Below are 12,362 nucleotides of genomic sequence, written 5' to 3'. Positions count from 1 at the left end.
CCACTCTGTGTGTGTGTGTGTCAGGTGCTGGGTTTGTGTAATATCCCACTCTGTGTGTGTGTGTGTCAGGTGATGGGTTTTGGTCTCTATCTGATGGACGGTAATGTCAGTAACATCTACAAACTAGACGCCAAGAAAAGGATCAACCTGGGAAAGATCGACAAGTTCTTCAAGGTTGGTGTGTGTGTGTGTGTGTGTGTGTGTGTGTGTGTGTGTGTGTGTGTGTGTGTGTGTGTGTGTGTGTGTGTGTGTGTGTGTGTGTGTGTGTGTGTGTGTGTGTGTGTGTGTGTGTGTGTGTGTGTGTGTGTGTGTGTGTGTGTGTGTGTGTGCTAACTTTTCCTTGTGGCCATGTCAGTCCTTTAACACCAATATGTTATTATTGGATCACACATCCTGACTGAAGCCCTGTCTGTCTCTGTCTGTGTGTCTTGTTTGATGCCTCAGCTGCAGGTGGTGCCTCTGTTTGGAGACATGCAGATAGAACTATCACGTTACATAGAGACCAGCGCCCACTACGAGGAGAACAAGTCCAAGTAAGAACATCATCCATCTTTAAACTGACAAACTCTGAAAACTCAGACCCAGCCTCTACCCCACAGGTGTCAAACTCAACCCCAGCCTCTACCCCACAGGTGTCAAACTAAACCCCAACCTCTACCCCACAGGTGTCAAACTCAACCCCAGCCTCTACCCCACAGGTGTCAAACTAAACCCCAACCTCTACCCCACAGGTGTCAAACTCAACCCCAGCTACCCCACAGGTGTCAAACTAAACCCCAGCCTCTACCCCACAGGTGTCAAACTAAACCCCAGCCTCTACCCCACAGGTGTCAAACTCAACCCCAGCCTCTACCCCACAGGTGTCAAACTAAACCCCAGCCTCTACCCCACAGGTGTCAAACTAAACCCCAGCCTCTACCCCACAGGTGTCAAACTCAACCCCAGCCTCTACCCCACAGGTGTCAAACTCAACCCCAGCCTCTACCCCACAGGTGTCAAACTAAACCCCAACCTCTACCCCACAGGTGTCAAACTCAACCCCAGCTACCCCACAGGTGTCAAACTAAACCCCAGCCTCTACCCCACAGGTGTCAAACTAAACCCCAGCCTCTACCCCACAGGTGTCAAACTCAACCCCAGCCTCTACCCCACAGGTGTCAAACTAAACCCCAGCCTTTACCCCACAGGTGTCAAACTCAACCCCAGCCTCTACCCCACAGGTGTCAAACTAAACCCCAGCCTTTACCCCACATGTGTCAAACTCAACCCCAGCCTCTACCCCACAGGTGTCAAACTCAACCCCAGCCTCTACCCCACAGGTGTCAAACTCAACCCCAGCCTCTACCCCACAGGTGTCAAACTCAACCCCAGCCTCTACCCCACAGGTGTCAAACTCAACCCCAGCCTCTACCCCACAGGTGTCAAACTCAACCCCAGTCCCTACCCCACAGGTGTCAAACTCAACCCCAGCCTCTACCCCACAGGTGTCAAACTAAACCCCAGCCTCTACCCCACAGGTGTCAAACTCAACCCCAGCCTCTACCCCACAGGTGTCAAACTCAACCCCAGCCTCTACCCCACAGGTGTCAAACTCAACCCCAGCCTCTACCCCACAGGTGTCTAACTCAACCCCAGCCTCTACCTCACAGGTGTCAAACTCAACCCCAGCCTCTACCCCACAGGTGTCAAACTCAACCCCAGTCCCTTAATTGGTTAGTTAGGAACTCCCCACACCTGGTTGTCTAGGTCTTAATTGGTTAGGTAGGAACACCCCACACCTGGTTAGGTTTTAATTGGTTAGTTAGGAACTCTCCACACCTGGTTAATTCTTAATTGGTTAGTTAGGAACTCTCCACACCTGGTTAATTCTTAATTGGTTAGTTAGGAACTCTCCACACCTGGTTGTCTAGGTCTTAATTGGATACATATTGAAAGGAAATAGCAAAAATCAGCATATACTCAGCCCTCTCCTATCCCCTGACTCTCCTATAGGTGGATGTGTACCCAGAGCTTCACCTCCCCCAGTACAACCTGTGTGAACCCTGACCTCTGACTTCTCTCCTTCAAGTGGATGTGTACCCAGAGCTTCACCTCCCCCAGTACAACCTGTGTGAACCCTGACCTCTGACTTCTCTCCTTCAAGTGGATGTGTACCCAGAGCTTCACCTCCCCCAGTACAACCTGTGTGAACCCTGACCTCTGACTTCTCTCCTTCAAGTGGATGTGTACCCAGAGCTTCACCTCCCCCAGTACAACCCCTGACCTCTGACCTCTCTCCTACAGGTGGACGTGTACCCAGAGCTCCATCTCTCCCCAGTACAACCTGTGTGAACCCTGACCTCTGACCTCTCTCCTACAGGTGGATGTGTACCCAGAGCTCCATCTCTCCCCAGTACAACCTGTGTGAACCATGACCTCTGACCTCTCTCCTACAGGTGGACGTGTACCCAGAGCTCCATCTCTCCCCAGTACAACCTGTGTGAGCAGATGGTTCAGATTCGTGATGACCACATCCGGTTCATCTCTGAGCTGGCTCGCTACAGTAACAGTGAGGTAGTGACCGGGTCGGGCCTGGACAGTCACAAGTCAGACGAGGAGTACAGGGAACTGTTTGACCTGGCACTCAGAGGGTTACAGCTGCTGTCCAAGTGGAGCACACACGTCATGGAAGTGGTGAGTAGGGGAACGGGGTGTGTGTGTGTGCGTGGTTTATGTTAAGAAGGGGACGTGTGTAGTCCGTGCTTGGTCCCATATATTTTTATTTCTTTATTTTAATGAATTAAGTCATTATATTTCTACCAGGTCCTGTGATTTTCAGTTTACTCTGACAATATGTATTTCCTTTCAATATGTAACCATATTCTCTCTCTCAGTACTCGTGGAAGCTGGTCCACCCGACAGATAAGTTCTGTAACAAGGACTGTCCTGGCACAGCGGAGGAGTATGAGAGAGCTACACGTTACAACTACACCTCAGAGGAGAAGTTTGCCCTGGTCGAGGTCATCGCCATGATCAAGGGACTGCAGGTCAGAAACACACACTGTACCTACAGACAGCTAGGTCATGACATCGTTGGGACGCTTACAGAATAGTAACATAGCATCGTTTCACCACCGTGCGTCTACTTTGGTGTTGAGGATGGTATCTGCGTTGTAGGTGTTGATGGGTCGTATGGAGAGCGTATTCAACCAGGCCATAAGGAACACCATCTATGCAGCCCTGCAGGACTTTGCCCAGATGACCCTCAGAGAGCCTCTACGTCAGGCTGTACGCAAGAAGAAGAACGTTCTCATCAGGTACCATACTGGCTGCACTCATTCTTGTTCAACTGTTAACATATTTCAGGCAAGAGAACCTCTTAAGAGGTACTGTAGCATCTTGTTATCTGGTCTTGATGAAAAACACCTTGGGAAAAAAAGGCTCAAGTCCCCTCAAAGGCTCAAGTCCCCTCAAAGGCTCAAGTCCCCTCAAAGGCTCAAGTGTGCGTACGGCACAATTTTCACTTTTTGCTAGATACAGTAGAACCATGGACCTTCCATCGTTAGTGAGGCTGCTTCCTAAATGGCCCCCTATACCTATGGCCCTGGTCAAAAGTAGTGCACTATATAGGGAATAGGGTGCAATTTGGGACATACCGATAGTCATTCTCTATAATGCTAATTCTCTGATAACCTTCTGTCTCTCTCTAGTGTCCTGCAGGCGATCCGTAAGACCATCTGTGACTGGGAGGGGGCTCGGGAGCCTCCCAATGACCCTTGTCTCAGGGGGGAGAAGGACCCCAAGGGAGGGTTCGACATCAAGGTGCCCCGCAGAGCTGTGGGACCCTCGAGCACACAGGTACACCAGGGTAGAGAGGGAAGGGTAACAGAGGTCTAGGGGAATTAGGAAGAGACGGATGTGACTCGGGGATGGAGGCTGTAGGGACAGGATCAAGTACAGGGACTTTGTAAGGGTAATGGACTTTTTAGACTTTTCTCCCCCTCTCCCTGCCTCGCTAGCTGTACATGGTTCGTACCATGCTGGAGTCGTTGATAGCTGATAAGAGTGGTTCTAAGAAGACTCTACGCAGCAGTCTGGATGGACCCATAGTACTGGCTATAGAAGACTTCCACAAACACTCCTTCTTCTTCACACACCTGCTCAACTTCAGCGGTATGTATACACACACACACACGCACACGCACACACACACACACACACACACACACACACACACACACACACACACACACACACACACACACACACACACACACACACACACCAACCATTCAATTGATCACCTCCATCCTCACCTTGTTATTTTTTCTTTCCTTCACCTCCCCTCCTGTTATAATATCATGTTATTTATCTCCTGTTATAATATCATGTTATTTATCTCCTGTTATAATATCATGTTATTTATCTCCTGTTATAATATCATGTTATTTATCTCCTGTTATAATATCATGTTATTTATCTCCTGTTATAATATCATGTTATTTATCTCCTGTTATAATATCATGTTATTTATCTCCTGTTATAATATCATGTTATTTATCTCCTGTTATAATATCATGTTATTTATCTCCTGTTATAATATCATGTTATTTATCTCCTGTTATAATATCATGTTATTTATCTCCTGTTATAATATCATGTTATTTATCTCCTGTTATAATATCATGTTATTTATCTCCTGTTATAATATCATGTTATTTATCTCCTGTTATAATATCATGTTATTTATCTCCTGTTATAATATCATGTTATTTATCTCCTGTTATAATATCATGTTATTTATCTCCTGTTATAATATCATGTTATTTATCTCCTGTTATAATATCATGTTATTTATCTCCTGTTATAATATCATGTTATTTATCTCCTGTTATAATATCATGTTATTCATCTCCTGTTATAATATCATGTTATTTATCTCCTGTTATAATATCATCTTATTTATCTCCTGTTATAATATCATCTTATTTATCTCCTGTTATAATATCATGTTATTTATTTCCTGTTATAATATCATGTTATTTATCTCCTGTTATAATATCATGTTATTTATCTCCTGTTATAATATCATGTTATTTATCTCCTGTTATAATATCATGTTATTTATCTCCTGTTATAATATCATGTTATTTATCTCCTGTTATAATATCATGTTATTTATCTCCTGTTATAATATCATGTTATTTATCTCCTGTTATAATATCATGTTATTTATCTCCTGTTATAATATCATGTTATTTATCTCCTGTTATAATATCATGTTATTTATCTCCTGTTATAATATCATGTTATTTATCTCCTGTTATAATATCATGTTATTTATCTCCTGTTATAATATCATGTTATTTATCTCCTGTTATAATATCATGTTATTTATCTCCTGTTATAATATCATGTTATTTATCTCCTGTTATAATATCATGTTATTTATCTCCTGTTATAATATCATGTTATTTATCTCCTGTCATAATCAAATCAAATCAAATTTATTTATATAGCCCTTCGTACATCAGCTGATATCTCAAAGTGCTGTACAGAAACCCAGCCTAAAACCCCAAACAGCAAACAATGCAGGTGTAAAAGCACGGTGGCTAGGAAAAACTCCCTAGAAAGGCCAAAACCTAGGAAGAAACCTAGAGAGGAACCGGGCTATGTGGGGTGGCCAGTCCTCTTCTGGCTGTGCCGGGTAGAGATTATAACAGAACATGACCAAGATGTTCAAATGTTCATAAATGACCAGCATGGTCGAATAATAATAAGGCAGAACAGTTGAAACTGGAGCAGCAGCACAGTCAGGTGGACTGGGGACAGCAAGGAGCCATCATGTCAGGTAGTCCTGGGGCACGGTCCTAGGGCTCAGGTCCTCCGAGAGAGAGAAAGAAAGAGAGAATTAGAGAGAGCATATGTGGGGTGGCCAGTCCTCTTCTGGCTGTGCCGGGTAGAGATTATAACAGAACGTGGCCAAGATGTTCAAATGTTCATAAATGACCAGCATGGTTGAATAATAGTAAGGCAGAACAGTTGAAACTGGAGCAGGAGCATGGCCAGGTGGACTGGGGACAGCAAGGAGTCCTCATGTCAGGTAGTCCTGGGACATGGTCCTAGGGCCCAGGCCAGTTGAAACTGGAGCAGCAGCATGGCCAGGTGGACTGGGGACAGCAAGGAGTCATCATGTCAGGTAGTCCTGGGGCATGGTCCTAGGGCTCAGGTCCTCCGAGAGAGAGAGAAAGAAAGAGAGAAGGAGAGAATTAGAGAACGCACACTTAGATTCACACAGGACACCGAATAGGACAGGAGAAGTACTCCAGATATAACAAACTGACCCTAGCCCCCCGACACATAAACTATAATATCATGTTATTTATCTCCTGTCCTCTATTAGTGTCATGCTATTCCCCTCCTGTCATAATATCATGTTATTTATCTCCTGTCCTCTATTAGTGTCATGTTATTCCCCTCCTGTCATAATATCATGTTATTCCCCTCCTGTCCTCTATTAGTGTCATGTTATTCCCCTCCTGTCATAATATCATGTTATTCCCCTCCTGTCCTCTATTAGTGTCATGTTATTCCCCTCCTGTCCTCTATTAGTGTCATGTTATTCCCCTCCTGTCATAATATCATGTTATTCCCCTCCTGTCCTCTATTAGTGTCATGTTATTCCCCTCCTGTCCTCTATTAGTGTCATGTTATTCCCCTCCTGTCCTCTGTTAGTGTCATGTTATTCCCCTCCTGTCATAATATCGTGTTATTTATCTCCTGTTATAATATCATGTTATTCCCCTCCTGTTATAATATCATGTTATTTATCTCCTGTTATAATATCATGTTATTTATCTCCTGTTATAATATCATGTTATTTATCTCCTGTTATAATATCATCTTATTTATCTCCTGTTATAATATCATGTTATTTATTTCCTGTTATAATATCATGTTATTTATCTCCTGTTATAATATCATGTTATTTATCTCCTGTCATAATATCATGTTATTTATCTCCTGTCCTCTATTAGTGTCATGCTATTCCCCTCCTGTCATAATATCATGTTATTTATCTCCTGTCCTCTATTAGTGTCATGCTATTCCCCTCCTGTCATAATATCATGTTATTTATCTCCTGTCCTCTATTAGTGTCATGCTATTCCCCTCCTGTCATAATATCATGTTATTCCCCTCCTGTCCTCTATTAGTGTCATGTTATTCCCCTCCTGTCATAATATCATGTTATTCCCCTCCTGTCCTGTATTAGTGTCATGTTATTCCCCTCCTGTCCTCTATTAGTGTCATGTTATTCCCCTCCTGTCATAATATCATGTTATTCCCCTCCTGTCCTCTATTAGTGTCATGTTATTCCCCTCCTGTCCTCTATTAGTGTCATGTTATTCCCCTCCTGTCCTCTATTAGTGTCATGTTATTCCCCTCCTGTCCTCTATTAGTGTCATGTTATTCCCCTCCTGTCCTCTATTAGTGTCATGTTATTCCCCTCCTGTCCTCTATTAGTGTCATGTTATTCCCCTCCTGTCCTCTATTAGTGTCATGTTATTCCCCTCCTGTCCTCTGTTAGTGTCATGTTATTCCCCTCCTGTCCTCTATTAGTGTCATGTTATTCCCCTCCTGTCCTCTATTAGTGTCATGTTATTCCCCTCCTGTCCTCTATTAGTGTCATGTTATTCCCCTCCTGTCCTCTATTAGTGTCATGTTATTCCCCCTGTCCTCTATTAGTGTCATGTTATTCCCCTCCTGTCCTCTATTAGTGTCATGTTATTCCCCCTGTCTGTATTCTATTAGTGTCATGTTATTCCCCTCCTGTCCTGTATTAGTGTCATGTTATTCCCCTCCTGTCCTGTATTAGTGTCATGTTATTCCCCTCCTGTCCTCTATTAGTGTCATGTTATTCCCCTCCTGTCCTGTATTAGTGTCATGTTATTCCCCTCCTGTCCTGTATTAGTGTCATGTTATTCCCCTCCTGTCCTGTATTAGTGTCATGTTATTCCCCTCCTGTCCTCTATTAGTGTCATGTTATTCCCCTCCTGTCCTGTATTAGTGTCATGTTATTCCCCTCCTGTCCTCTATTAGTGTCATGTTATTCCCCTCCTGTCCTCTATTAGTGTCATGTTATTCCCCTCCTGTCCTGTATTAGTGTCATGTTATTCCCCTCCTGTCCTCTATTAGTGTCATGTTATTCCCCTCCTGTCCTGTATTAGTGTCATGTTATTCCCCTCCTGTCCTCTATTAGTGTCATGTTATTCCCCTCTTGTCCTCTATTAGTGTCATGTTATTCCCCTCCTGTCCTGTATTAGTGTCATGTTATTCCCCTCCTGTCCTCTATTAGTGTCATGTTATTCCCCTCCTGTCCTGTATTAGTGTCATGTTATTCCCCTCCTGTCCTGTATTAGTGTCATGTTATTCCCCTCCTGTCCTCTATTAGTGTCATGTTATTCCCCTCCTGTCCTCTATTAGTGTCATGTTATTCCCTCCTGTCCTGTATTAGTGTCATGTTATTCCCCTCCTGTCCTCTATTAGTGTCATGTTATTCCTCTCCTGTCATAATATCATGTTATTCCCCTCCTGTCCTCTATTAGTGTCATGTTATTCCCCTCCTGTCCTCTATTAGTGTCATGTTATTCCCCTCCTGTCCTCTATTAGTGTCATGTTATTCCCCTCCTGTCCTCTTTTAGTGTCATGTTATTCCCCTCCTGTCCTGTATTAGTGTCATGTTATTCCCCTCCTGTCCTCTATTAGTGTCATGTTATTCCCCTCCTGTCCTCTATTAGTGTCATGTTATTCCCCTCCTGTCCTCTATTAGTGTCATGTTATTCCCCTCCTGTCCTCTATTAGTGTCATGTTATTCCCCTCCTGTCCTCTATTAGTGTCATGTTATTCCTCTCCTGTCATAATATCATGTTATTCCCCTCCTGTCCTCTTTTAGTGTCATGTTATTCCCCTCCTGTCCTGTATTAGTGTCATGTTATTCCCCTCCTGTCCTGTATTAGTGTCATGTTATTCCCCTCCTGTCCTCTATTAGTGTCATGTTATTCCCCTCCTGTCATAATATCATGTTATTCCCCTCCTGTCCTCTATTAGTGTCATGTTATTCCCCTCCTGTCCTCTATTAGTGTCATGTTATTCCCCTCCTGTCATAATATTATGTTATTCCCCTCCTGTCATAATATCATGTTATTCCCCTCCTGTCCTGTATTAGTGTCATGTTATTCCCCTCCTGTCCTCTATTAGTGTCATGTTATTCCCCTCCTGTCCTGTATTAGTGTCATGTTATTCCCCTCCTGTCCTCTGTTAGTGTCATGTTATTCCCCTCCTTTCCTCTATTAGTGTCATGTTATTCCCCTCCTGTCCTGTATTAGTGTCATGTTATTCCCCTCCTGTCCTGTATTAGTGTCATGTTATTCCCCTCCTGTCATAATATTATGTTATTCCCCTCCTGTCATAATATCATGTTATTCCCCTCCTGTCCTGTATTAGTGTCATGTTATTCCCCTCCTGTCATAATATTATGTTATTCCCCTCCTGTCATAATATCATGTTATTCCCCTCCTGTCCTGTATTAGTGTCATGTTATTTCCCTCCTGTCCTCTATTAGTGTCATGTTATTCCCCTCCTGTCCTCTATTAGTGTCATGTTATTCCCCTCCTGTCATAATATCATGTTATTCCCCTCCTGTCATAATATCATGTTATTCCCCTCCTGTCATAATATCATGTTATTCCCCTCCTGTCCTGTATTAGTGTCATGTTATTCCCCTCCTGTCCTGTATTAGTGTCATGTTATTCCCCTCCTGTCCTCTATTAGTGTCATGTTATTCCCCTCCTGTCCTCCATTAGTGTCATGTTATTCCCCTCCTGTCATAATATCATGTTATTCCCCCCCTGTCCTCTATTAGTGTCATGTTATTCCCCTCCTGTCATAATATTATGTTATTCCCCTCCTGTCATAATATCATGTTATTCCCCTCCTGTCCTGTATTAGTGTCATGTTATTCCCCTCCTGTCCTGTATTAGTGTCATGTTATTCCCCTCCTGTCATAATATCATGTTATTCCCCCCCTGTCCTGTATTAGTGTCATGTTATTCCCCTCCTGTCATAATATCATGTTATTCCCCTCCTGTCATAATATCATGTTATTCCCCTCCTGTCATAATATTATGTTATTCTATTCCCCTCCTGTCATAATATCATGTTATTCCCCTCCTGTCCTGTATTAGTGTCATGTTATTCCCCTCCTGTCATAATATCATGTTATTCCCCTCCTGTCATAATATCATGTTATTCCCCTCCTGTCCTCTATTAGTGTCATGTTATTCCCCTCCTGTCATAATATCATGCTATTCCCCTCCTGTCCTCTATTAGTGTCATGTTATTCCCCTCCTGTCATAATATCATGTTATTCCCCTCCTGTCATAATATCATGTTATTCCCCTCCTGTCCTCTATTAGTGTCATGTTATTCCCCTCCTGTCCTCTATTAGTGTCATGTTATTCCCCTCCTGTCCTCTATTAGTGTCATGTTATTCCCCTCCTGTCATAATATCATGTTATTCCCCTCCTGTCCTGTATTAGTGTCATGTTATTCCCCTCCTGTCATAATATTATGTTATTCCCCTCCTGTCATAATATCATGTTATTCCCCTCCAGTCCTGTATTGGTGTCATGTTATTCCCCTCCCGTCCTGTAGAGGTGCTGCAGCACTGCAGTGACCTGTCTAAGCTGTGGTTCAGGGATTTGTAGGGATTTGTAGTTTTGCTTGATGTCTAATTTGATGCTAATTAGCACTTTTGAATGTGAGAGTAAATAGAGCTGAGTATATTGATAAAAGTCACCTTGATCAAGAGTTACATGGTTATCAAGACGTCATGCCAGGGTAAGCCGACACGAAACACAGACCTTTTTTAAGTGTTTCTGAAATTCCCTATGGGCAAAATTAATGGTGGAAAAACGATTGGATCCATTTCCTTGTTAGACCGCTAGGTTTTATGGGTATTATGACACCTCCACTGTGGAGCACTATGATAATATGTTGTAATTTCCCCTCCCATCCTGTGGTAGCACTGTAGCACTGCTGTGACCTGTCTCAGCTGTGGTTCAGAGAGTTCTTCCTCTCGTAATAATATAATAATATCATGTTATTCCCTTCCTGTCCTCCAGAGGCGCTGCAGCACTGCTGTGACCTGTCTCAGCTGTGGTTCAGAGAGTTCTTCCTGGAGCTGACCATGGGGCGCAGGATCCAGTTCCCCATTGAGATGTCCATGCCCTGGATCCTCACAGACCACATACTGGAGACCAAGGAGCCATCCATGATGGAGTAAGACACTGTTTAGACCACTGTGTGTGTGTGTGTGTGTGTGTGTGTGTGTGTGTGTGTGTGTGTGTGTGTGTGTGTGTGTGTGTGTGTGTGTGTGTGTGTGTGTGTGTGTGTGTGTGTGTGTGTGTGTGTGTGTGTGTGTGTGTGTGTGTGTGTGCAGGTGAGGGAGAGGAACAGACAAGAGTAGAGGGAGATGGAGGGTGAGGGACAGATATTGTCTCTCTGTTGTCATTGTGTCCATACTGAGTCTGTGTGTGTTTGTGTGTGTGTGCAGGTGAGGGAGAGGAACAGACAAGAGTAGAGGGAGATGGAGGGTGAGGGACAGATATTGTCTCTCTGTTGTCATTGTGTCCATGCTGAGTCTGTGTGGGTTTGTGCCTGCTAATGCCATCCTGCCTGTTGTTTCTCCCAGGTATGTGTTGTACCCTTTGGACCTCTACAATGACAGTGGCTACTACGCTCTGACCAAGTTCAAGAAACAGTTCCTCTACGATGAGATAGAGGCTGAGGTAAACTAGCACGAAACAAAGATGGCCGCCTCAGAAATCATAAAATGACAAGTAATTTATCACCGATCCCCACAAGAGAAGTGAGTTCGGGATTCTGTTTTTCCTACAGGTGAACCTGTGCTTCGATCAGTTTGTCTACAAGCTGGCTGACCAGATATTTGCCTACTACAAAGCCATGTCTGGAAGGTAAGAGACGGCTGGAGACACCACAGTAAACAGATACAAGACTGAATCATGTTGTTGAGGGGGTTAAATCAAGCAGTGAAGGATGTTGTTGTGTGTTTTGCTCCACAGTGTCCTCCTGGACAAGCGTTTCAGGGCAGAGTGTAAAAACTATGGTGTGATCATCCCCTACCCCCCCTCCAACCGTTATGAGACCCTGCTCAAACAGAGACACGTACAGGTAGGTCTGTCGTACACCACCCTGGGTGACCACATGTCCGTGATTATCTGGGACAGTCTCGCTTTTTGTCCCGCGTCCAAGAAATCATATCCCACATTTTATTAACAAATTAAAACACCACAAATTTACAA

The 12,362-nt window shown here is 43.8% G+C and overlaps 1 protein-coding gene across 1 annotated transcript in view; it reads left to right on the top strand.

Moving 5' to 3' along the window:
* Positions 1-12,362, top strand: part of LOC118363926 (cytoplasmic FMR1-interacting protein 2) — a 62,635-nt gene that overhangs the window by 27,525 nt on the left and 22,748 nt on the right. Inside the window, exons 9-19 of the mRNA XM_052487964.1 lie at positions 70-174; positions 445-533; positions 2,436-2,673; positions 2,874-3,026; positions 3,157-3,296; positions 3,690-3,837; positions 3,999-4,152; positions 11,163-11,319; positions 11,732-11,828; positions 11,938-12,014; positions 12,123-12,231. Coding sequence (XP_052343924.1) covers positions 70-174; positions 445-533; positions 2,436-2,673; positions 2,874-3,026; positions 3,157-3,296; positions 3,690-3,837; positions 3,999-4,152; positions 11,163-11,319; positions 11,732-11,828; positions 11,938-12,014; positions 12,123-12,231 — 1,467 coding nt within the window. The remainder of the gene's footprint in view (positions 1-69; positions 175-444; positions 534-2,435; positions 2,674-2,873; positions 3,027-3,156; positions 3,297-3,689; positions 3,838-3,998; positions 4,153-11,162; positions 11,320-11,731; positions 11,829-11,937; positions 12,015-12,122; positions 12,232-12,362) is intronic.

Source organism: Oncorhynchus keta, chromosome 30 (genome assembly GCF_023373465.1).
Source record: "Oncorhynchus keta strain PuntledgeMale-10-30-2019 chromosome 30, Oket_V2, whole genome shotgun sequence".
Classification (NCBI taxonomy): domain Eukaryota; kingdom Metazoa; phylum Chordata; class Actinopteri; order Salmoniformes; family Salmonidae; genus Oncorhynchus; species Oncorhynchus keta.
The sequence above is the reverse complement of the archived record's forward strand: the minus strand, read 5'-3'. Positions and strand labels throughout refer to the sequence as shown.